General features: G+C 39.7%; 1 protein-coding gene across 3 annotated transcripts in view; it reads right to left on the bottom strand.

Moving 5' to 3' along the window:
- Positions 1-863: 863 nt before the first annotated feature.
- The window catches only part of kpna3 (karyopherin alpha 3 (importin alpha 4)), a 49045-nt gene continuing 24526 nt past the window's right edge, over positions 864-25382 (bottom strand). For all 3 annotated transcript variants that reach the window (XM_057852334.1, XM_057852336.1, XM_057852335.1), the window contains exons 3-17: positions 23401-23490; positions 20537-20566; positions 20407-20459; positions 20229-20324; positions 19784-19869; positions 17620-17706; positions 17123-17292; positions 16900-16944; positions 13045-13176; positions 12834-12962; positions 12513-12617; positions 10172-10243; positions 5023-5185; positions 4854-4945; positions 864-981 (exon numbers count right to left, since the gene is read on the bottom strand). In XM_057852334.1, the coding sequence (XP_057708317.1) occupies positions 883-981; positions 4854-4945; positions 5023-5185; positions 10172-10243; positions 12513-12617; positions 12834-12962; positions 13045-13176; positions 16900-16944; positions 17123-17292; positions 17620-17706; positions 19784-19869; positions 20229-20324; positions 20407-20459; positions 20537-20566; positions 23401-23490 (1449 nt within the window). In that variant the 3' untranslated portion in view covers positions 864-882. The remainder of the gene's footprint in view (positions 982-4853; positions 4946-5022; positions 5186-10171; positions 10244-12512; positions 12618-12833; positions 12963-13044; positions 13177-16899; positions 16945-17122; positions 17293-17619; positions 17707-19783; positions 19870-20228; positions 20325-20406; positions 20460-20536; positions 20567-23400; positions 23491-25382) is intronic.

Raw genomic sequence — 25382 nt, 5'->3', positions numbered from 1 at the left:
CACTTCCCAGTCACCTCTTTCCTTACTCTGCCGGTCCTTCTCGGCAGCTAGTTCAGTTTTAAACAGGAAGAAATAAAAAATAATGGCAGTTACTTCACTTTCTGGTGTAGGGCTGGGGTTGAATAATTCATTTTAAGTCACGTTCAAAAAAAAAAGTGACATCATGAAGTCCGGTCAAGTCCATCTGCCACTCTAAGAGCCCTTTCACCCTCAGCAGATCGGGGAGCAAAGGGGAGGGGGTTCGTCCGTGGTTAATCGTGGCTTTGCTCTGCAATATGTTACTTGGACTGCGTTGGGGACGGGGGCCTGCAGGAGCATGTGTGACCCTAAAAGTGGGCGTGTTTGTACACCAAAAGTGTTTTAGGGAGGCAACAAAAACAAATGGAAAACAAAAACAGCAGTATTTCTCCCCCATTTGTGATATGATGGCTTCCAAAAGAAGTATACACACTAACTGTCCAAAAGTGTGTGTGTTCATGTACGCGCGTGTGTAAGTAACGTGTGCTTGTGAACATTTTGGCAAGTAAATGTTGCCACCGACATCATTCCGTCCTTCTTCTTTCTGTGTCGTGTGATATGTTGAAGCAAAAAATCCTTGTTGTGAGGCAGGTTGCCAGATGGTGGCGAGGGGTGACCAGTTAAAAAAAAAGAAGAAAAGAATCCCCACAGTGCAAAGGTGGTGGGTGATGAGGGCCACAAATCCCCCAGTGGTGACTGAATATCCATATTGAAGTCAATTCTTCCATATTAGGTTGCCAGATTGGAGGGAAAATGCATGAATGTCATTTTGGGGAGCAGGGGAGTAGAGATTACAGAGTACCCGTGCAGCTGGTTGAAGCAAACATCCTGGCTTTTGCTTCCCCCCCCCCCCATATTCTTTTCTTAGAAATTAAACTCCTTTGTTTGCATGTTGGAAGCGGGGTCAAAGTTGAAGGTTCCTCCTTGAGTGCTGTCCGGGATCACGTTGGAATCTTCATCAATCTAAGAGGAGGAGGGGAAATGTTAAACATGAGGATAAAATGTTTACTCATATTCCAGATTGATGCGTAATAGCTAGAGAAAATGTTCCCTCTAAGCTGCGCGCTTCCGCAATTGCACCTTGCTTGCACACTCTCAGTGCTAGACATGTGCCGATTACCGGTTTCAAGGTACAGTGGGGAAAATAAGTATTTAGTCAACCACCAATTGTGCAAGTTCTCCTACTTGAAAACATTAGAGAGGCCAGTAATTGTCAACATGGGTAAACCTCAACCATGAGAGACAGGAATGTGGAAAAAAAACCCAACAGAAAATCACATTGTTTGATTTTTAAAGAATTCATTTCCAAATTAGAGTGGAAAATAAGTATTTGGTCAGCTAAAAACAAGCAAGATTTCTGGCTGTCAAAAAGATCTAACTTCTTCTAACGAGGCTCCACTGCCGATCGATCGGGTCCGATCACGTCATTTTCAAAGTATCGGCCATGCCTTTGTTTAATATATATATATTTTTTAAATTAAATCGTTTTCTAATTGTATTTAACGTTACAGACATAATATGTTACACTCATCCAGAGTCTTTAGATTAGGCTTAAGGTAGGGTTATCAAATTTATCCCGATAACGGCGGTAATTAATTTTTTAAAAATGTATCACGTTAAATATTTAACGCAATTAATGAATGCGTTGCACAACCCACTCACCCCTATAGTGAGAAAATTACAGTAATCATAATTTATTAACATATATGCTGTTAATATTTTGGCATAAAATGAAAAATGTTAAATTATACTTGTTTTTTTTTTTTGTTAACTTTAGTGTTTTTCCTGATATGACATTAGCTTAACATTAATCTGACATGACACTATTTTTCTCCTAATATTCCAAATTATCTGGTAATATTATCATTTATTGCAACACAATTAGGATTTCTGGAAAAAAAATTAGAATTATTCCTACAAATCTTAAAATGATACCCTTAGTCTCTTAATACTTTTTTTCTGTGACTAAATCCAGTTAAAAGTTTTGTCAAATTAAAACATTTTCTCGATGTATCTGTTTTTGTAAAATCACTATTTTGTCATGCATTTTCACTAGAGATGCCGATCGATCGGGTCTGATCACGTCATTTTCAAAGTATCGGAATCGGCAAAAAAATATCGGCCATGCATTTTTTTAAGATATACTTTTTTTTTTTAATTAAATCGTTTTCTAATTGTATTTAACGTTGCAGACATAATATGTTACACTCATCCAGAGTCTTTAGTTTAGGCTTAAGGTAGGGTTATCAAATTTATCCCGATAACGGCGGTAATTAATTTTTAAAAAAATGTATCACGTTAAAATATTTAACGCAATTAATGCATGCACTGCACGACCCACTCACGCATTGTTGTGCTCAATCTGTAATGGCGCCGTTTTACCCATATAGAGAGATAAAGGGCAGCACAAAATGAGTTGAGTGAATTTTGGCAGCCTTTGGAACCTTTTTTTAATAGGCTAAAGCCTTACAATCCCTCTCCCTACGATTAGAAATATCATGGGAAGCAATGTGGGGAAGCAAGATAGCAATTGATCTTTTTCTTAACACCTTGTTATTTCCCAACGCAGAGAAGATATATCAATTGGTAGCACGACGCACAGTCACGGTTCCACTTCCCATCATGCATTTGGGCATGGCTACAGTATCATTTACTGAAAGCTCAACAAATACACGAGATGGCAATATTTAGTCACAATATAAAAAGTCACAAGTCTTTCTATCCGCGGATCCCTCTCACAGAAAGAATGTTAATAATGTAAATGCCATCTTGAGGATTTATTGTCATAATACACAAATACAGTACTGTATGTTGAATGTATATATTCGTCCGAGTTTTATTCATTTTTTTCTTCATGCATTGCCAAAATGTATATGATCGGGAAAAATTATCGGGAATGAATTGAATCGGGAGCAAAAAAAAGCTATCGGATCGGGAAATATCAGGATCGGCAGATACTCAAACTAAAACGATCGGGAGCAAAAAAACATGATCGGAACAACCCTAGTATTAATGGCACCTGTTTTAACTCATTATCGGTATAAAAGACACCTGTCCACAAAATCAGTCAGTCACACTCCAAACTCCACTATGGCCAAGACCAAAGAGCTGTCGAAGGACACCAGAGACAAAATTGTAGACCTGCACCAGGCTGGGAAGACTGAATCTGCAATAGGTAAAACGTTGGTGTAAAGAAATCAACTGTGGGAGCAATTATTAGAAAATGGAAGACATACATGACCACTGATAATCTCCCTCGATCTGGGGCTCCATGCTAGATCTCACCCCGTGGCGTCAAAATGATCACAAGAACGGTGAGCAAAAATCCCAGAACCACACGGGAGGACCTAGTCAATGACCTACAGAGAGCTGGGACCACTGGAACAAAGACTACTATCAGTAACACAATGCGCCGCCAGGGACTCAAATCCTGCGCTACCAGACGTGTCCCCCTACTGAAGAAAGTACACGTCCAGGCCCGTCTGCGGTTCGCTAGAGACCATTTGGATGATCCAGAAGAGGACTGGGAGAATGTGCTATGGTCAGATGAAACCAAAATAGAAATTTTTGGTAGAAACACAGGTTCTCGTGTTTGGAGGAGAAAGAATCCTCAATTGCATCCAAAGAACACCATACCCACTGTGAAGCATGGGGGTGGAAACATCATGCTTTGGGGCGTTTTTTCTGCAAAGGGACCAGGACGACTAATCTGTGTAAAGGAAAGAATGAATGGGGCCATGTATTGAGAGATTTTGAGTGAAAATCTCCTTCCATCAGCAAGCGCGTTGAAGATGAGACGTGGCTGGATCTTTTAAGCATGATAATGATCTCAATCACACAGCCAGGGCAACAAAGGAGTGGCTTCGTAAGAAGCATTTTAAGGTCCTGGAGTGGCCTAGCCAGTCCCCAGATCTCAACCCAATAGAAAATCTGTGGAGGGAGTTGAAAGTCCGTGTTGTCCAACGACAGCCCCAAAACATCACTGCTCAAGAGGAGATCTGCATGGAGGAATGGGCCAAAATACCAGCAACAGTGTGTGAAAAGCTTGTGAAGAGTTACAGAAAACGTTTGGCCTCCATGATTGCTAACAAAGGGCACGTAACAAAGTATTGAGATGAACTTTTGGTATTGACCACTTATTTTCCACCATGATTTGCAAATAAATTCTTTAAAAATCAAACAATGTGATTTTCAGTTTTTTTCCCCCACATTCTGCTTCTCATGGTTGATGTTTACCCATGTTGACAATTACAGACCTCTCTAATATTTTCAAGAGGGAGAACTTGAACAATTAGTGGTTGACTAAATACTTATTTGCCCCATTATATGTTTTTAGCCCAAATAAAATAACAGCCTTGATATCCTGAAGTTTTTTTTATGCATGATTTATGCGAGTTGGACAAAAAGTGTAGGACTCGATAAATTTTGAAATTTTTTTTTTTTTGGGCACAAAACCCATATTTTTTGTGTAAACGGTAATTTTTGACGAGGTCAAACAAAAATCTCCCGGCGTTGGTCAAACTGTTTGGGTTGTGCAGTACGCCAAAAAAAAAAAAAAAAAACCACTAAGAATAAGATGGGTAATAATATAAAAAGTTGTATAATTTTATATATGGTAGCTTGTGCATTACTTGCAAAGCTACCTAATCAATAACATAGACCAATGATATTGTTTTCTGTACCATCTTGCAATGTAACTCAATGAGTGACAAGTTTCTAACCAATAATACGATACGGTTCAATTATGTGTTGCAGCCAATCATAGCATTAACAGTGTTTGCTTAGTGGAACATTGTCGTGAATGGGTGCCTTGTCATGACTTGGTGTGAACTTACGTCATCTGAAAAGTATTGATCAATAATCTCGAAGGCTAGTTTGTAGATATCCTCATTTTCATGTTGCTGCAAGTGCTCGATCTTCTCCAAACCTGAGAAATCCGGTGAGAGAAAATTGTCCGAGGATGCACATGTGCAAGGCAAAGCGAAACAAAACGACAGTACACACCCCCGCATTCCTCGATGATCTCGGCAATATTGCTAGCTTCCTCGCCTGCCATGATGAGGATGTTTTTGAGGCCGTCGAGGACGACCTGAACGACCTGGGGATCCTTCACCATCATCAGGTTGCAGAAGGGTGGGATGACGTTCTTGTCCACAAGGTACTCCACCTACAAATACACACCACAGGCATATTATTAGTTACAAATTCAGTGCTTACAAGAACTGAAGGTTGGTCAACAATAGGCGATGAAGTGGTCCCTAAATGGAGACAAACACTATCATAACAAGAAGTCAGAACAGGCAGGAGTAATCACTTGCGAAGATTTATTCGGATGAGACAAACATATTGTATTATTAGGTGCTGTAGGTATTTGAGTTCAAGCAATAGGAGGCATAGAATTGATCCAGCAACGAGTGAAAGCGAATTCATGGTGAAACGGTTGTAATTTTCTACAAGCTGCTACTTTTCCCCTCCTCTTTGAACTCTGCAGCTTATCGTCCAGTGTGCCGTATTTTGTAAAGCTAATCATCTTTTGGTGTGGAGACACCTGCGGTTTATAGTCTATTGCAGGGTCCGGGTGGAGATCTGCCTCGCAACAACACTTGCAAATGACATGTTGAAAAGGTTCAGTATTCACAATGCGCCAACCGGACTTTCCGAGTAGCGTCACGTGGACAAAAGGCGCACTCATTGATTGGACAAATAGAAGAGGAAATACCTCCCTCCTGGGAGGGAAGGGAGCGTATGCGGCATAAATGAAGTCACTGCTCAGCCAGCGGCGGGGTCGCTTCCTCCCGACATGATGCCGAGCGAATTGGACTATATGAAAAAAAATGCCTAGGGGAAAAGTAAACCATGAACGGGCACCAAGTGGTACCCCAAGTCACACAGGAGCGTGCTATCGCTCTCACTTTTGTGACCTTTTGGGGCTATCAAATTGTCGCCACTTCCAGGAGCGCAAGACTCACGAAACGGACGCTCGAGAGGCTCCGCCTGTCCAGGCCACTGTCCCTTTTACACTGTGCGTTCAGGAACAGCATGCAAAACACAGCCGCCACATTAGAACCCGATTCTGTGTATCAAATGCAACTGCTTAGCACAACAACATTTGGTCATGGTTAATTGTCAGTCATCTTGCCATTGTTGATTTTGAATAGCGTGCGCGCTGTACTTCCACTTCCAAGGATGCCCTGCATGTAGTGTCACAGCCTGGCGCATCACAGCTCCAGGATGAGACGCTGCACATGCGCACCCTGCTCTGGTGGCATTCGCAACCGAAGCAGGGTGCGCTTAAAGTGAACCGAGACCCACGATTTTTGAGTGGACCAGGGTTCGTTTGTTTGGTCCGATCTAGACTTTGGATGCGCATTCACATTTACAAAACGAAGCGGACTATCTGAGAAAAAGAACTCTGGTCCGTTTAAAATAGACCACACAGTTAGGGGTGCAACGGTTCAGTTAGCCCACGGTTCGGTTTGAACCTCGGTTTTGGGATCACGGTTTCGGTTCGGTTTCAGTTTGCGTTTAAAGAAAAAAGTCTGACTTTCCAAAAGACTGCCTTTATTTTGCTTTTAATACAATGAAATAAACACTTAAAATGTAAACATTTTTAACTGTTAAAAGGCCTCTTAGCTCTTTGGCTAGTGTAGTGACTGACTACTGAAATACACACACAGTAGTATAAACAACTTCAAAAGAACAATTGCACATTACCTTGAACTACTGAGTGAACTGACTGAATATAAACAACAGTTCAGGGGAAACAAACAATAACAAAAATAGAACGGCCAGCAACAGCAACAAATAAATAAAAATACTGACCGTTTTCAAGTAACAAACACTTCTGTACAGTAAAGTCAAAAGTGCAACATCAGTTACAGTTACTGTTAATAGATAATAGCTATTATTTAGATTATTATTATTTCTTTTTTTCCAAGTTTCAGATTCTTATGCAAAAACACAAGCCTGTCGACATTCTCTGGAGCAAGGCGAGAGTGGCATGCACTGATAATGTCCCCTGCAATGGAGAAAACTCTCGCTTGGAACAGAGGTTCCAGGGACACAGAAGTGCCTTTGAGCAACTTTTGCCAAATAGGGGAACCTGCCCTCTTCCTTCTCCCACCATTTAAAATGAGTGCCATCCACATCGAGACAGTCCTTTGAAATGTACAGAGTGACTTCCTCCTCAACCAAAATGTTGCCACACCGCAAATTTAAAAGAAGCTGGTGTTTCCTCAAAATTCGGTCCCTCCACTCCTCCGCTCGCCATAGTTTTTTCTGTTTTCTCTCGTTTCACCTTCACTTCGCTCGTAAGTTAGAGAGGGCGTTACTCGGCCCTTATTACACAGGTGCTTGACAGCGATTGGACATTTTCTCGCGGGGCGGGAATTTCTCCACAGCTGCACTTCACTGTGCTTCTGTGTACACAGGCACACAGAGCTCGACCAATTCATTCCACACGCGTTCGGAATAAATTAATTTCAAAACCGAAAAGGCGCGGTTCATAAAGGCGTATTGACCCGTACAGGGCGAACCGTACGGTTCGGCTTTGAACCGCAAACCGGTGCACTGCTACACACAGTGGTAGTGTGAAAGCGCCTTTATAGTCCGAAGATTACAGTAGTTTGCTTCCTCAATAGGCTGAACAAGGCCCACATTACATAACAAATGCTATGTACCCCCATACTATACACTGTGGCTGATATTCCAGTGCAGCTTCTATATGAGCAAATAGTTTTTTTTTTTCTTGTAAAATTTCGTGGGTGAGTGTGTGAGGCTTATAGTCAGGTGCGCCTTATTGTCTAAAAACTACAGTAGTTTGCTTCCTCAATAGGCTGCACGAGGCCCACATTACGTAGCCAATGCTATCTACTAGGCCAGCACAATATATCGTTTGAACATTGCCATCGCAATAGTCCTATCGCAGGATGTGCAATTGTTTTTTTGTTTTATTCATTTATTGTCATCATCACCGGTATCATTGACAGTTACAAGATGACTTTGTGATATGGTTAACCCGAAGAAAAGACGTCATTCTTGTTCTAGCTCAAGCTGAGTGCGAACGCGTCCTCTGATTTTTGAACATGTAAACTTTTATTTTGCTTCATATAAGCAGCAAGTGTGCAGAGACGTGGCCTCCTGGATCCCTTTTACATACATCAATCTCCATAGTTCACAGATGTAGCCCCTTTGCCTGAAGTAAACTGTATTATATGAATACAATGTGGTCAAGATGAGCAGTGTTGTCACGGATTATTTAAAAAAGTAATTTAATTACTGATTACACTTCAAAAAAGTAATCTAGTTACTTTACTGATTACTTTATTATCAAAGTAACTAAGTTACCTTAAAAGTAACTTATCAGTTACTTTTTACCATTTTTTTCCTCTTTCGCTGCCTCAACATAAAAATAACAGAAAAATGTCATCGCGTTTAATTGAGTTTTTCACATAAAGGCTTAATCTTTGAGTTAGCGGGGGTTTAATTAGTCGACCACCATTGACTCGCCCTTGCTTAGCCATTCCGGAGCCCTAAAACTAACAACTAACTGACAAACTGCACAAAATTTGTTGAAATCAACTCCAACGACTAATTAAACCCCCGCTGATAAAGCCTAATGTAAAAAATTCAGAACTTCCCCTTTGAAATAAAAGACCTAGCCGTTAAAATGTTGTTTCTAAAAGTTGTAAAGCAATAAAACAAACAACAAAAATTAATTAAATGAACAAAAATCCTACAACGTTAAGTTTTCCTAATGGGTCAAAATCATTTTTCGAACAGATCACGTGACTTGCACCTTGGAGACTATCCTTTGCTTTGCTTAGCCAAAACTACACCAGAGGAGTTGAAGAATGTAGAAAACAAAACCTGTTTTCAGTTATTTCACTTTTTTTTTTTTTGCCATTCTACATGTTCGTTCATAGTTTTGATGTCTTCAGTGAGAATATATAATAGGAGTGAAAATATATAAAACACAAAATGTGTGTCCAAACTTTTGACTTTCGTTTCAGTCTTCAACATGCTTCTCCCGCAGTCCCACAAATGTAAAACTCCGCCTATGATTACAAACTAACTATAAAATGTACATAATTACACATATTATAAAGGCTGGTTACAAACTGTAGAAGAGCTGGCTGTCTCGTTACCTGTCGGCTTTTTTTTTTTTTTTCGCGACGCGTTGTGCTGTAATTCCAAGTGCTTCCTTGTTGAATTGGATGTCGAGTATAAAGCGGTCGACAGCCTTTCTGAGCCAGCGCCGAGTTTGCGACGCACGGAGATATTTTTGTCATCTTTACAGGACGGATATGTGAAGTAATGGCTGTATCTCCAGTGAGCAAATGCAGCCGTTTGTTGTATCTCTCCGGCTCCTTTACTGTTAGCATCCTGATAGCTAGCAGGCTATGTTGTTGACCGCCGTGGCATACGGCGCGCGCACAGGCAGCATGGTATTACACGTGACCCGTTTTTTACCCCCCGATGAGAAAACGTGAGATGTGATGTCACTCCCAAACTCAAGCGCAGTATTTTCTTTTCAAATGCCCTGCGTACATGACTACAATATTCTTTATTCTACATACAGTATGAGGCAACAACAAAATAGTAACGCACAGGCACCGAGGAAACTAACTTTAATCAGATTACTGGCCAGGAAAAATGAACGCGTTAGATTGCTCGTTACTGAAAGAAAGTAATCAGATTACAGTAACGCGTTACTTAGTAATGCATTACTGACAACACTGAAGATGAGTCAACAAAAGTCTTCCCAAACAAAGCTATTCAAGTCATCTGATGAAAATTCTTTTAGTTTTAATATTGCAATACATATCGCAAACCCCCAAAAAGTCGCTATGTACTAGTAAGTTTGTACAATATCGTTCAGTCCTACTACCTACCCTCATACACTGTGGCTTATAGTCCAGTGCGGCTTATAGTGACAGTCTCGAAAGACGCGAGTGGCTACAAAAAGACGTGAGCAAGTATAAAGAGGAACGTGAGGATATATTGAAAAGCATGACTCGCTCCCATTTACTTGAATACACCCAGCACTGCAGATGCACTCAGCCGAGTATTATACAGGAGGAACAGTCAAACACACACACAACAAACCAATCTACTTACAAGAAGCCTGCCGGATTGTTTTAAAATGGCTCACCTGGTCTTTTCTTCCACTGATGGTGAGGTTGCTGATAGCCCACGCTGCCTCCTTCTGAGTGCCAAAGTCACCCTGTGGAGAAGCAGGCTGTCACTATGATGTGGATGACATGGTCCTTTCAACCACACTGAACCTAGGCCTATTCAGCACATTGTGTAGTAATATAACAATCCATGAGGGAAAATGGAGAGTAATGTATGTGAGTTCGAGTTACCCGATTTTGAGACTATGCCAATAGTCTTGATCCAATACAAAAAAAAAAAAAAAAGTTTAATTTGAACAAAAGTTCCAAATATGTTGCCGTACTGTAGTTTCCAGTACTTCCTCTTCCGCTTTTCCCAGGAGTATTGGGGAGTATAAAATGTAGGGCTGCAGCTATCGATTATTTTAGTAGTCGATTAATCGATGAACTAGTTAGTTCGAATAATCGAGTAATCCGTTAAACATACAAAAATTAAAATACCTGAGCTGAGCCTCAAACGGTATAAAAAAACTAAACAAGAATCGATGTGCAATACAATTGGCTAACTTACACTGCAAAAGTCCGCTAGCTTAAACGCTATAAAATACTTTTTTTTTTTTTTAACGATGCTCTTAACAAATTGTTCAGACACATATTCCCACAAAAATTGGCTAAATATACCTTTAAACTAAATTACTAATGCATTAAAAAAACATTAGCTCAAACAAAAACCTAGCTTATGTTGGTCTTAACAGGTAGAAGCTGGATTTGGTCATGTAAAATGAGGCAGACTAGAGGGCAGTGTATGCACCCAAATCAATAAAACTAAATGCAAACACTTTAAAAAAACAAACCATTACAACGTCACCTTACTTAAACAAATACTCGAAGTAGCAAAATTTAATTCGAATATTTTTTTCTAATCGAATACTCGAGTTAATCGATTGGTCGTTGCAGCACTAATAAAACGTATATATTTTTGTTTCTTTAGGCAATGCCATTGTATTTCTGGATGTTGTTCCTTTTTAGCCCTTAAAAAAAAAAAATTTATACATTTAAAAAAAAAAAATCGGATTAGGAATATCCCTATATCGGGATATAATGCACGCCTTCAATGAATGGCCTATTTTAAAAATGTTTTCATATATAGGGTGCACCACATTGTAAGGTGCTGCAGTAGTAGCAGTAGTAGCAGTAGTAGCAGCAGTAGCAGTAGCAGTAGCAGCAGTAGCAGTAGCAGTAGCAGTAGCAGTAGTAGTAGTCACAGCAGCAGTCGTAGCAGGTGGTTGGGTTTGCGTTGTGCATTAACTAGATGGATCTGCGCTAAAGGGAATGTTATGCCATGATTAACCAATACAGGTAGTCCCCCGGGTTACGACATACTCGATTAAAGCGATTTTGACTTTATGAAGCTGCCATTTTGTCTCCAGTCGTTTTTTTAGTCGCATAAACAGTACCTTATTGTATATCTCAGTATCTTATTTTCTTACTTTATGAATATGATGTGTTCAGCCCTCACTAAACGTGAAGTTGTTTAGCTTTACAGACAGCAAACAAGGCAATTGTGCTTTTTGAAGCTTTTTACTCCCTTCACTTTTGACATTTGTAAACCTGTAACACACATATGTACACTTATGTCCAAAAACCAAACGCATTTTAATAATACTTGACACATAACAATTGGTGTTCAAACTTCCTTAGTCTGATCAATATGTAAATTTAGTAGATTAAATTTGCCTAAGAAAAGTCTTCTATCTTAAATGCTACGATTGCTAACGTATTTACAATTCTCTTAGCAAATCGCTCAAACATAATGCTACAAACTGTAGCTCTAAACTTAATTATAAATGCATAGTCAAACATATATTAGCTGAAACAACTTACAGCCTGATGTGGGCCAAACCAGAGCACAGCTATCCTTTATCCATGTTAGTCGCCTGAGTCTGTTCCTCAGTCATACAAGGCGACAGTCCAGCCCGACCCAATGCTGCCACCAGAGGGCAGTGTATCCTCCTCTATTCAACAAACTACAATACTTTTGGACATAGTTATTTTTAGATTTAGGAGTACTAAAGAGTTAACTCAGATTTATGCGGAAATTTGCGTTACGTCGCTAGCGTAGCAACGGAACTCATTCGTAAACCGAGGACAAACTGTATTGATTCATATATATAAGGCGAATCGGAATATATATATAGTAGTGGTGATTGGGGTTGCGTTATGCATTCACTATATGGAGCTGCGCTAAAGGGAATATCATGCCATGATTCACCATATATTGTATAAGCACATTGGATTATAAAGCACTGTCGCTTTTTGAAAAAAATTAAGGCTTTTAAGTGCGCCCTATAGTGCTGAAAATACACTAACTAAAAAGACCTTGGCCAGTTGGTGAATGATCATGGGGATGAGTCCGGCATCGATGACAGCTTGGACTTGCTGCTGATTCCCTGCTGTAATATTGGACAGGAACCACACGGCTTCCTACAAATCACATAAACAGCTATTTCTGAGCAGAATGATTTTGTGATGTTGACAATTTCACCCTGAAACAGATCAAGCCCATTTTGATATCAAAAACTAAAGCAACTTAGAGGTAAAACAGTCATTAGAGAACAGATAACAAACAGGTTCAATGACTTAACGTATCACGTGGAAGAAAAGCTCAATCTATTGTTGTTATGGCCGCACTTGGTGTACCTTATTGATCTTTTCTTTTGGGTGTGTAAGCAACTTTGGGAAGAATCTGAGAACCTCGCAGTCGAGAACAACTTGCGTCTGCTCGTCTGTGCCGGTTACAATGTTTCCCACCGCCCGCAGAGCTGCCGTCTACATGTTGTAACACAGCAAGGGAAAATATTATGAAACGGATTTTGATTTTTTTTTTTAATATTCAAATCTGACATCTCACCTGCACTTTGACCTCCTGGTGGCTGAGGAGAGGCACGAGAAGCGGAACCACGCCAGAGTCGATGACCATCTGGATCTGCTCGTTGCCACCGTCCGTAAGGTAGGACAAAGCCCAAACTGTATCGACAAGGATCTAAAGACACCAAATGTCAACGGTTTAAAAATGTCAGCCCACGCAACGTGCAAGGCATTTCTCCATTCCTGTCTTCCCCGCAGAACAAAATATGTATTTTAATGATGTAAAATAACATTTAAAAAATATTCTATGTATCATAGCACATTCACTGAAGTCAGCTCTTTCTGATGTGCCTGCTTTGGCCACATGGGAGCAATGTAAAAGAGATTAAAATACTGTTCATTAAAGGGATCCTCGATCTTAAAGACCTGTAGGCTCTAATAAACCACAATTGTTCTCTTGTACTAAAATATGTTGTTAGAAAACACATAAAATGTTAAATCAATGGCAATATTTTATAATATTTAGTACATATTTTGACCGATAGTTGGTGCCATGTTGTGCGGGCTCGGAGTGATGACGTAATTGGGACTAAGAGTGTCACAATATCTCGATACAGCGATATATCGCGATATTTTGCAACCCGATCGGTTATCGATATGCTCCCGCCAAGTATCGATACTTTTATTTGACATATTGGCCATTGGATGTTGTAAACTGCTCAATGTTTGTTGAGCAATTCCTTGGCGGTCCACTAGGAGCGCTCGAGAGTGGCGGTGAAGGTAAAGTGCGCACAAGTAGTCTAGAGAAGAAGAGAGGAAGCTCCAAGTGGGTTGAAAAAAATAAAAAAGCTTCGTGAGAACGGTGGAGGAAAAAGTGAGAAAAATATTGCTACAAATCACATATGTGGACACACTTTACATTTTACACCAACAAGAAAGGAAGTAAGGTGAACAAGGACTTTGCTGTATGCAAGAATTGTCTAACAAAAATAAGGTTCACTAGCGGCTGGTGACGAATTGGACACTGGATTTCTTCACTGCTTCCCTTTCATCACTTGAGGTAAGAAAGTTTTACAATGTAATTGATTTTTTAATTTACATGCATTATTTTGATGACATTTGGTGTTGAATGAAATAAAATAAACCAGTACCCTAAACTGGATGAAAATGAATATCGAACAACCCTAGATGAATTTACTGATTTGATATTTTTTTTAGAACCTCTTCCATCTAGTTTACAACACAAACTGTTATTAGTGCCATTTTGATACAAGCCATAAAAATGGCTTGAATAGCATCCAAGATATATAAGGTGATGTGCATAATTAATGTAGCCTACATATTAAAAATAGATCATTATTGCATTTTTAATTTCTATACATTCAATTCATATTTTTTTAATTCACTCAATACTTCCAACACACAAAAAAATCAGGATTTCAACTCAAAAGCTATTAAGTAGCTAATATTTTTTGTTTTATTTTGTTGTTTTTAAGGTGAGGAAGAATGTGACTGACTGAGTCCGACATCTCAAATGCTGAAGCAGATGGTGGAAGTGCTCAAACAAATGCTTTTGGCAACAAAGGTCATATACCAAGAAAAAACCCACCAATTTTATCATTGCCCCACTCCAAGCTCAACTGCTGACCGACACCTACAGAACTGTTAAAATTTTTTCAGAACATTTAAAACTTTAAAGAAATTAGAAGTGCCATTCGTCATGATCTCTCAAAGAAATATCAGTGGTTGTGGTTTGTTTCCTCTATATGTGCAGGTACACAATTTGCAGTAGATTTATATTTTACAGCAATGTTGCACTGAAAAGGTGTCACTGTTTAATAAATGACTCAAACAGTATTTTTTTCTATTTTGAAACATTTTTTTTTTTCATTTCAACAGTTGTATCGTAGAATATCCTGTATCAAATTTCTGACCAATATATCGATAATCGCTGTATCGTGATATCGTGAGATAATCGTTATCGTGAGCCTTGTATCGCAAATCGTATCGTATCGTGAGGTGCCCTGAGGTTCCCACTCCTAATTGGGACGTTTCCAATTGTATACAACAATTGTGTATTGCTGCCTAAACTCGCTAAGTAAAATGCCACGATGTGCTGCTTTTGGATTTCCAGTCAAATGGAAGCAAGGGGAGTGATGTGAGTCTCCACAGATTTCCTATTGACGAGACGAGGAGAAAGGTTTGGGAAAATGCCTGTAGACTGACAAAACTTCCCAAACACCCAAGGCTTTGTTCTCGCCATTTTTCTCCTACCGCGTTTGAGTCTTTTAGTCGACGACAACTTATGAAAGAGCCTCACCGGAGCGGCTGGATATAAGCGGAGACTAAAATCAAATGCTGTTCCAACTATTTTCACTCACAAGAAGCCTCAAAGCGCTCGGATAGCGAGTGAAATGCGCGCAATAAAGCTCCAAAGACAAGAAACTGCTGGCCGCTCTCTTAAGCCGGCAAGCCGCTCACGAACCTTCGGGCGTACCGCTAAATACAGAGGAAGCTAATAATCCATTTTAAAGCAATAAAACTGGCCACTGGAGGGCAGTAGCGCATTTGATAAGACCCGCAACCCGATTCAAGGGAACGAACGGCTGGACGCACGGCTGGGGCGCCAGCGTAAGACGACTGAATGGACGTACAGGATGCCAGGCGGTAGACGACTGAGCCGAACAACCGGGAGGACGCCCGGGCTGCACGACCTACCGGAACGACCGGGACCACCAGTGCAGCGGACGATGCCGTTGAGTCCCTGCTGCTCACCGAGCAGAGAGGCAGCAATGAGGGAAAAGTTTACCCTGGCTGTCGCAGCCACAACAGCGTCATCTCTCAGTAATTTATATGTAAATATTTACTTTGCTATCAAAAGCTCTATTTGTCTTGTAGTTTATCTTACTTTGTAAAAGGGAAACAGTATTCAGATGTTTGGGATGTAACTAAAGCAAAAAATAGCTGTGTTAAGTCAAAGTTATGTTTGAAATGTATGCTTTCACAAAAAGCTCAATTTCTGTTTTTTCATCAGAAATTGGAAAATTGCTCAAACTAAGCTATTTTCTAATGCTGATTGCTAAAGAATGGAAAAAGATATGAACTAACTTTTTTATCCTGCTGAAAGAAGAGAGTAATCTTTCTTCTGGTGGTTTCCATGTTCATATAGCAATAGAACAGAATTTTCTGTGGGCCTTGCAAAATCAGTCAAAATCCAGTAAAACGGCCGGGAGCGAAGGGGGTTGCACCGGTGAAAATGGCTGGGAGTGAATGAGTTAATATGAAACAGAAGAGTGATTTAAATTTGGGGCAATGAGGTCAAATGTTAGCAAATGAATTTTGCGATAACATTCAAATTTGCATTGCAAAAATGGAGGGAAGAATGGCTAATTTTATATTAAAGAACATAAGTCCAAGAGTTATGCTGAATTAAAAACTGCAAAAACTGACAATGTGTACCTTGAATGCGCTTTATGAGTGCTTGTCCGCCAAAGCCAGGCTGGTTAGGAAGGTACATTTACGAGACGTGACTATGAGGAAATGAGGTTGGAATTTTTGCGACAGCTGAATGTCAGAGCAGAAAGACTAAAACAAACAAATGATGGCTTGAATCTCAAAACTCGTATAAGAACACTACTGTGTATGGTTTGATAGCATTGGGGTGAAAGATCAGCTAAAATACGCAATTTTGAATGGCCTTAAACATATTTGCTGTTGTAAATTTATTCACTTGCAATGTAAAATTTGGATTCACAGTCAATTCAGTAGCAGATGGCCCGAAACTACTGAAAACTAGTTGCAGAACCGACCAATATGTTCAAATTTTCAGTCACATCGCTTAGTGTGCATCTGGCACATTAAGAGGCAACACCATTGATGTCCTTTGATTGTTACTTACATTTATATCAGTGTGATGTATTAGCTCACAGAGGGCAGGCAAAATCTGTGTGGGAGGAGAGAGAGAGAGAAACAGCAAGTTAAGAGTGGGCGGAGCTGTTTCATTAAATATGAAGCACAAAGCCGAGATGAAAACAACACAAAGAGGAAGAAGCTGTCAAGACTTTAATGGTGCAACAAGAGTTGGGACATGATAATCTGGGGGGATTCAATCAGCGTTTTACCTCTTGCACCGTTTCCATGGGCGGGGGCGGGTCCTTATTGCGGCAGAGGTTGACTATGACCCACGTGACGTTGCGCAGGAAAGTAATGGGAAAGGAGGGGTCGATGAATGAGAGCAGAGGCTTGACCACGCCCAGGGAAATAACGTAGTCCCTGCACTCTGGCCCATCACCTGGACAATGAAGGTGTAAAAGTTCCACTCACTTAGTTGGTTTTAAGTGTTTTCTTATATGGGTAGTATTTGTGTTCTCGACTAGGAAATAACTTGAAATTAAAATAATATTGGACAAAAAAAAAAAACAACAACAACAGTATTTCAAATATTCGATGAATAAATGAGCTCCTAAATAAACAATACATTCACATGCAAGTGTAGAAAATATATTGAATTTTATATTTGGATCAGTCATAGTAAAACGTTTACCATCAAGCATCCCATGTTTTGTATTTTCTAACAACATTAACAAAAAAACAACACGCTAAGACACAGTGTACTGACCTATAATGTTTCCCAGAGCCCAAACAGCCTGTTCGCATACGTTCTGATGAGGAGATAGGAGCAGTCGCAAGAACAATGGCACTGCATCTAAAGACACACACATCAACTGTGAACATTCAGAATGACCAAACACAACACTGCCTACATCATATTCTGGCAGCCCCCCCCCCCAAAAAACTGACTTGAGAATGGCCTAAAAATCAATCAGCTGACTAATTCATTATAAAGAATTTGGTATCCGTTATAGACCAAAGTAGAGCTCACTAAAATGGTACCCATTGGCACCAGGGAGGAGCGCTAAAAAGAGCAATGATTGGAAGACTTGGGAGGAAATATCATTTGACGATATTCTGCGATACGATCATACGAAACGTTACAATACGCACCGAGTTTGGGGGGAAAAAATGTATTGCGACTTAAGTGCACTGGGAAATGATTTGAGCAATTACCCCAGAAACTATTTCAGTCCAATCACTGCACTGTCTAAGCAACTTTACTAATAGTGGCCACCAGCCATTTCGATGCCTTCATGAGGCTGGATCATTTTCCACTCATAGTGTGTAAGCAGAAGAACAGGCTCCTACCAAGTAATAGCAGGTCATTAAATCATAGGTCAAGACGAAACTAAAATTATCGCAAAACAAATAGCATAACTAGCAATTAATGAAACAAGTGCAACAGTAATGGAAATAATTAGCACAGCACATGACCATTATATAGATGTGTACCGCCGTATTGCATGCTGGGAGGCATGCTAACAATATTGTGTACGACAACAGTGTTGACAGCAGGTGGCAGCAAAAGTTGTCTATCTCTCCCAAGGGAAGTGAGAGATTACATTGAGCAGTGATGGCCAAATGAAGCTTCTTGAAGCAATGAATTTTTGTAGCAAAATTGGCTCAAAGCTTCATGGTGGTTCATTTGTGCTTGACTGGCCTTAAAAGCCCAAGAAGTCAACAGTATTGAGAATTATATGGCTACTTGTTTAAGAAAATGATATGTTTGTATGTTACTATATGAAGAAAATGCTACAAGTGCTATAAGGATAATTAGTGATTCATTTTTATTTAGAAACAATAGCTTTCCCACAGTGTTTGGCTTTAAACGATTTCACTAGCACTTCATAACATTCTTTCACAACCCGAAATCCACGAAATGTGAAATGAGACTCAATGGCGATCGCCATTGCGTTTTGTGGACACTTTATACTGTTGTCTGTACAGTACTTGCACGTGCAACCGAAACAAAAGTAAATAAGTTTTAATTAGGGTTTAGGGTTTAGGTTCGAGTATTTGTTGTAATGGCTTGTTTTAAAAGTATTTGCATTCAGTTTTAAGATTTGGGTGGACACACTGCCCTGTAATGGCAACAGTGAATATAAAATAACTCATTTAACATGGCTGAATCCAGCTCCTCCCTGTTAAGACCAACATAAGTTATGTTTTTCTGTGAGCTAAAATGTTTGTTTATGCATTTGTAATTTATTTTAAAGGCATATTTAGTTTTTTTTGGGGGGAATATGTGTTTGAACATTTTTTTAAGAGCATTGTAAAACAAAAACAAAAAAAAGGTCAGCATTTGATAGCATTTACAGTAAGCTAGCGGGCTTTTGGTATGCAAGTTAGCCAATTGCTCTCTTGTTGTAGTTTGATCTTCATTTATGAATTTTTACGCTTTGTTATTTTATTTTTAAGTGAATGTGCAATTCTGCATAGTTTGAAGAAATACATACTTTTGTATTCGTATTTAATTCTCTTTGAAAGTGCTGTCTTAGTAAGCCCTTTTTACATGTTCTAAAATTTATTCTGCAACCCGTAAATGTTCCTAATCCGATTACTCAATTATTCAAACTACCTTGGTGATAGATTAATTGACTACTAAAATAATCAATAGCTGCAGGCCTAGTACTGTCCCATCCCTAATGGTTAGAAGCAGTAAATTGTTTATATATTATTTTGTTATAGATCACTTGTGTATTTCAACTGAATGTTGAGATATTGTTCACTAAATTCTAGAGTGCAGTTTAATATTATTATTATATTATATATATATATATTATATATATTATTATAATTTTAAAAAACAAAATGTAGGTTTACCAGACAGTCTGCAGGCAAACACAAATAGCGCTGTAAAACGTTGGGTAGGTTGCGGGTCAACTTACTGGATTTAACCACAGCTTGAGTTTGTGCTGACGTCCCAGAGGCAATGTTGGTCAGAGCCCAAGCGGCCTCAAACTGAAGAGAGGGGCTGCAGAACATTAACAGGAACAGTTAAGAGGGCATTTGACATTTGGGATGAGAAGGCGGAAAGGGCAACAAAATAAGCATGCCAATAGCGAAAAGATACGCAAACCAACAATTCAACAATCACATTCTCCAATGTAGCGGCAATGTGATACTAGTCGAGCTGCTACTCCACCTACAAATTCTTCCAGTCCAGCTATTTATTCAAGTGAACATGAGGTCCTGGGAATTCTGGACCTCCGAAAGACAGGAATGCTGTTATATTTGGCCTGGACTCGCCAACTGCATTTCCTCAACACTCAGACATAAGCACACACACACAAATGCTAATAGCTTACATTGACTTAAATGTTTCAAACTCACTTGTCATCTCTTTCCAGGCAATTGACTAAAATAGGCAAGATGCCAGACTTTATCAAGTCGTCGATGGGGGGGTTTCTGTCACTGGAGAGCAATTTTCTGACAGATGAGAAACGCAGTCATGTTAAACTTAACTGAAGTCACAACGTGTTTTTACACAACGTGCGTTTGAATTTGTCACCTGGCCGCCTGCACAGCGTTGAGCTGGATGACTGCATTGTCGCTGGTGGCGTTCTGAAAATGAGGAAGGACGAGTGACGAACGGCTGAGCTGTCTCACTTGAACAGTTAGGAGTTAAGTAGGAGACTTACCTGTAAAATGGCATCAAGTCTGATATTTTGCTGCAAAAAAGGACACAAAAAGGACATTTTAGCGCTGGGTGTGTGTCTATGCATAAATGATGCATAACTACAAAACTGATGGTTTATCATCCATATGCACAACTGTTGCACTATAGATTATTTTATCATGTGTATACACATTTTGCGCATAGTATACCATGATACTATTACTGGCTCGAAAAACATTTTTAAGGATCTATGCAGGAAGAGAGTGCGTGTCAACTGTCTGGATTTCACAGCTTAACTCACTAGCTGTCATTGACAGTGCTACATGTCCAATGCATTGCTCTATTAGGCTACTGTGAGTTAAATATTTCGACTCAGTGTAGGATGTTTCTTTGCATGGGATAACAGTCATGTTACGACAAAATCTCAGAGAAAAATATGTAACATGGTAAATAGAGATTTGTTCTAATCAATGTTGACAGTAAGTTGCCCTAGGTGGCTCCATTCCCCTTTGACAAGAAGGCTGCACTGTCTCAAGAAAAGCCGGAGGAAGGAAATCCACAAGGCAGCCACCTGATTTCTAGTGATGGGCCTTAATCCTTTTCTTTAGATTTTTTTTTTTTTTTACTGTTTACCAATTTCCACCAGTATATTAATAATTGTTTACAACATTATTTATTTGAATGATGTGCTTTAGGGGTGTGACAAAATATCGAATTGGTGATTTATCGTGATATTTGTATCCCGAAAGGTTATCGATATGCTCCTGTCAAGAATCGAGATATCCTTTTAAAAAGGAGTAGAAGTATGAAAAAGAAGTAATCGGATAAGGAACATAAAAAATTTAAATACCTGAGCTGAACCTCAAACGGTATTAAAAAAAAAATAAATACCATAAATGAGGATCTATGTACAGTACAATAAAAGAACAATTGGCTAACTTACATAGCAAAAGTCCGCTAGCTTAAATGCTGTAAAATGCCAACTGAATTTAACACAGACGAAATCATTCGATTTCGAGTATTACTGGGTAACGAGTTAGAACAGAATTCATCGGCGGAACTTATGATGGCACGTTGTATAGTTCCCGGGGGGAGGTATTTTGTTGAGGGAACAGCCGGAAAGATAGTTATATTCCGCGGTTTGCATGTGAGACAGACATTGCTACCGTATTTTGTCGCAGCCTAAATGTCAATAAAACAACGCGGATTAGCTGTTGTTTGATACTCCGCCTCCGACTCCTTCCCTAGCTCGCCACGACAGAAACAAAATGGTGACGTCACGTACCATAATGGTTGGCAACGGTTTGCCGCATACATTTCTTCAACACAACATGGCCGTGTCAATAAAAAAAAAAAAAAAAAAACTGTATATACTGTATATGTCTCCATCCCTGTACCCGGTTATGATGCGCACCATGATTTTACAAGTTGATTTTGGGGGGAAAAAGTATGCGTTATATTCGGGAAATTACGGTATTTGGTGAAAAGAATACTCAAGTAATGAGCAACGGCTTACAATGTCCGATTTTCTTTTTAACAATGGTAGATTTTTTTTCCTCAGTACGTCATCATCTATATGAACTAGAGGTGCGCGATAATTATCGGTCCGATTATAGGAATTATGACGTCATCCCGATAAATCCAATAACAATAAATGTTATCTGGCCTAGTAATAATATTTTTGGTGTTGGATTGGGATGTGTACGTTTGTTCCCACTGCTGTTTTGCCAGTATGCAAAGGCTTGTTACTGTTCTATAGGCCGTATTATTCCTTCACTGAGTTATAAACCTTACTATGGCAGTTAGCAAATGTTTGTATTTTACAGTGTTATGTTTACAAGTTATTGAGAGGCCTTTTGGTTATTGATAGGCTTGCTGTTCTATAATTGCCAGGTTAAGAACGTTGTTTCATGGACCAAGACGACAAAAGTCTCCTCTGCTGTTGCACCAAATGTTTGATCTGCTGACAAAGCACAATACCTGTTGGGTGTATGTTTGTTTTAGATCAGTGCTCATTGTTCAAGGGGACACATCATCAATGATATTGACTGATATACATTAAAAAATTATATATATATTATTAGTTATCGTATCGTATCGGCCTTGAGGAGCAGGAAGTTATCGATATCAGTATCGGTTTCAAAAAATGGATATTGTGCACCCCTGATATGAACCGTTATTATTTTACTGTACTATAACCTACTACACAACCATATTAGGCCAGGAAATACACACACACAAAAAAAAATCAAATTCTAAACTTATAACTAGTAAAAGCTACAGAAATGAAACATCACCCATCTAAAGAACATGAGTGCTCTGTAGTGAAGAAAACATTTCCTCCCATGAAATTAAAACGATCATTTCTGTTGTTTTCCGTGGTCTATCGGTGCCAGATAAAAACTGGGAGAGAGGTTGAAATCTGTGCTTTCGAGCCATGTTGACTGCAGCACTCTGTGCGAAATAGTTTATTTTTTACGGCGCTTTAAAGACACCGGCGTGATCATAGGACTTACGACTTGCAAGCTTGTATGCGGACACCGATTGTACTGTTACATCTGATTGGTATCATGGAATCATATGATTATTTTTGTGACGTCTCATTGATGAAACGGGTAGAGCCACCGTGGGCATAAAATAAAGTCAAATCTATTTTGTAGAATAAAAAGGGCAAATGTAACGACTAGTGTATTCCAAAATACAGGAGTAAGCATAGCCTTTCTTCTTCACATATCTACACAGGTAAAAAGTATGGTGTGGTAAATTTACTCTTGGAAAAACATTTCTCTAAAAAAGTAATGGAGTAAATCAACCCATTACTACCAACCTCTGGGAGCAAATCATTGACAATGAATTCCACATATATGACAACAGATCATTGTTTACCCCTTTGAAGTCTGAATCAACGTCAGAGTCCTCCAGACTCTCCTCCTGTGGGACGTTTCTCTTCTTCAGTAGGTGTTCGTCTCGTTTATTCTGACAAGAGGACAGAAGAAGTCATGAAACCATGAGTGAAGGTGGAATGTGTTATTGCATTTATCAATTCTTAAAGCCACTGTGAATCCAGGCCATCATCCCTCAAAGATTTTTTCCCCCTGTGGAACATGCGACATCACAATTGAAAGCTTCGAATATATGGGCTCGCATCCTGAGAGTTAACACATATTCATTATCAAGTGGTACAGAACGCACGCACGCGCGCACACACACCAACTTTACTGGTAGGAGGAGATTCCCTTGGCCTACATTCTTGTGCATCATGCCGCTGTGCGTCAGCGATGACTAATCAGCCTACTGCACTGTTTTGGTCCTGACCTGATCCCGCTCTGCGGAATGTACTAGACGGCAGACCACCTCAGCAAAGCACGACCATGACGATTTAACTGCCTTTTGCCCAGAATTAATTACTAGGTCTACGTGCTAGTTGACACTCTCACACTTCCAATGTGCGCCCTATGACTTATTTTCAGTTTCATTCCTTCGCCTTTCTCCGTCTCGGTTGCATGGGTACTTAGCAATGCAAATTCAGGGTTTCCCTTACATACAAGATATTCTGGCGGCACGCCACACTAAACTAAAAGCCGCCACGCCTTGCAAATGAGTTTTTGTTGTTGTTAATAACATCATTATTTTAGAAAATTTAAGGCAGTTTCAAACTAGCAGAAGCCTAGTGTGAAGGGTTCAGCGGCAACCTATTCATTGTGTATTGCAATGTCCGTAATTATGCGAGGCCCCCTTAAAAGACTAGCTGTGACGTAGAAGGAAGCGAGAAGGAGAATGGGCGAGCTAGCGAGAGATAGCGGTTGCACGTTGCGGCAGCCCACTGTTATTTTGTAATTGTTTTTCTTTATTATTGTTACCACAATAAAGTGGGTGAGCCAATACAGACTTCTCTCCTTCTTCCCCATATCCGGGGCATTACAGGAGTTTGGATTGGACATTTAGGCGAATGTGAGTGGTGGACGGTCGTCTTGGATGGGAGGCCAAGTTTGAATGAATTTGTGCCGAGAGCCTTGCTCGATTTCCAGAGCGCCGCCGCGCTAACTTCGACAACGAGGGGCAGGCTTAGTTAATCTGTGCTATCTGCTGTTTCGGCCGACGCAATCACAGCTGAAGAAACCGTGATAAATGCACTTTTTTTCAAGTTTTGCGAGCTCTGGGACACTCCAAAAATGACTGTCATGCCTCTCCTTGCTAGGTTAATGGTACCTCGATGTGCGTTTGCGTATAAATGTAGTTCACGAACAACAACAACAACAACAACAAAAACTATTCACCTTCTCACCGTAACTAGTAAAACGCTTTACACGGCTATTAGAATTCCCCCCTACTCCTTGAAATGGCTCAGTTGACAGAAGGACCATTATTTTTGTAGTAATGTAGCATGTATTAGAGCTAAATATATGGAAAAAGAAGGACTACGACGGGGGTCTGCAACCCGCGGCTCTAGAGCTGCGTGGCTGCCCTAGTGGGTCCCTGGAGCGTTTTCAAAGATTTTTGAGAATAGAAAAAGATGGGGGACGGAAATATATATTTTTTTAAAATATGGTTTCTGTAGGCCAGGGGTCAGCAACCTTTTTGGTGTGGAGTGCCACTTTCAAATTTTCTTGTCAATCAGTGTGCCACACCGAGATTAATGACGCACATCCAATTTTTTATATCCAACAGAGCTGTAATTTTACCCCAAAGAAAACAACATGAACATATATTGAAATCGTATAACTACCATTCTTTTTCAATTAACTAAAAAATAAATGCATATTGTAGAAAATGTCAAAACTTGAAAATAAGTGCAACAGTTCACTAGCTAGTTGTTCACTATCAACTTAAACAGTAAATTATATGCAGCATTTTAGATATTCTTTTAT

Source organism: Corythoichthys intestinalis, chromosome 12 (genome assembly GCF_030265065.1).
Source record: "Corythoichthys intestinalis isolate RoL2023-P3 chromosome 12, ASM3026506v1, whole genome shotgun sequence".
NCBI classification, from domain to species: Eukaryota; Metazoa; Chordata; class Actinopteri; order Syngnathiformes; family Syngnathidae; genus Corythoichthys; species Corythoichthys intestinalis.
This window is presented reverse-complemented; position numbering and strand designations above follow the sequence as displayed.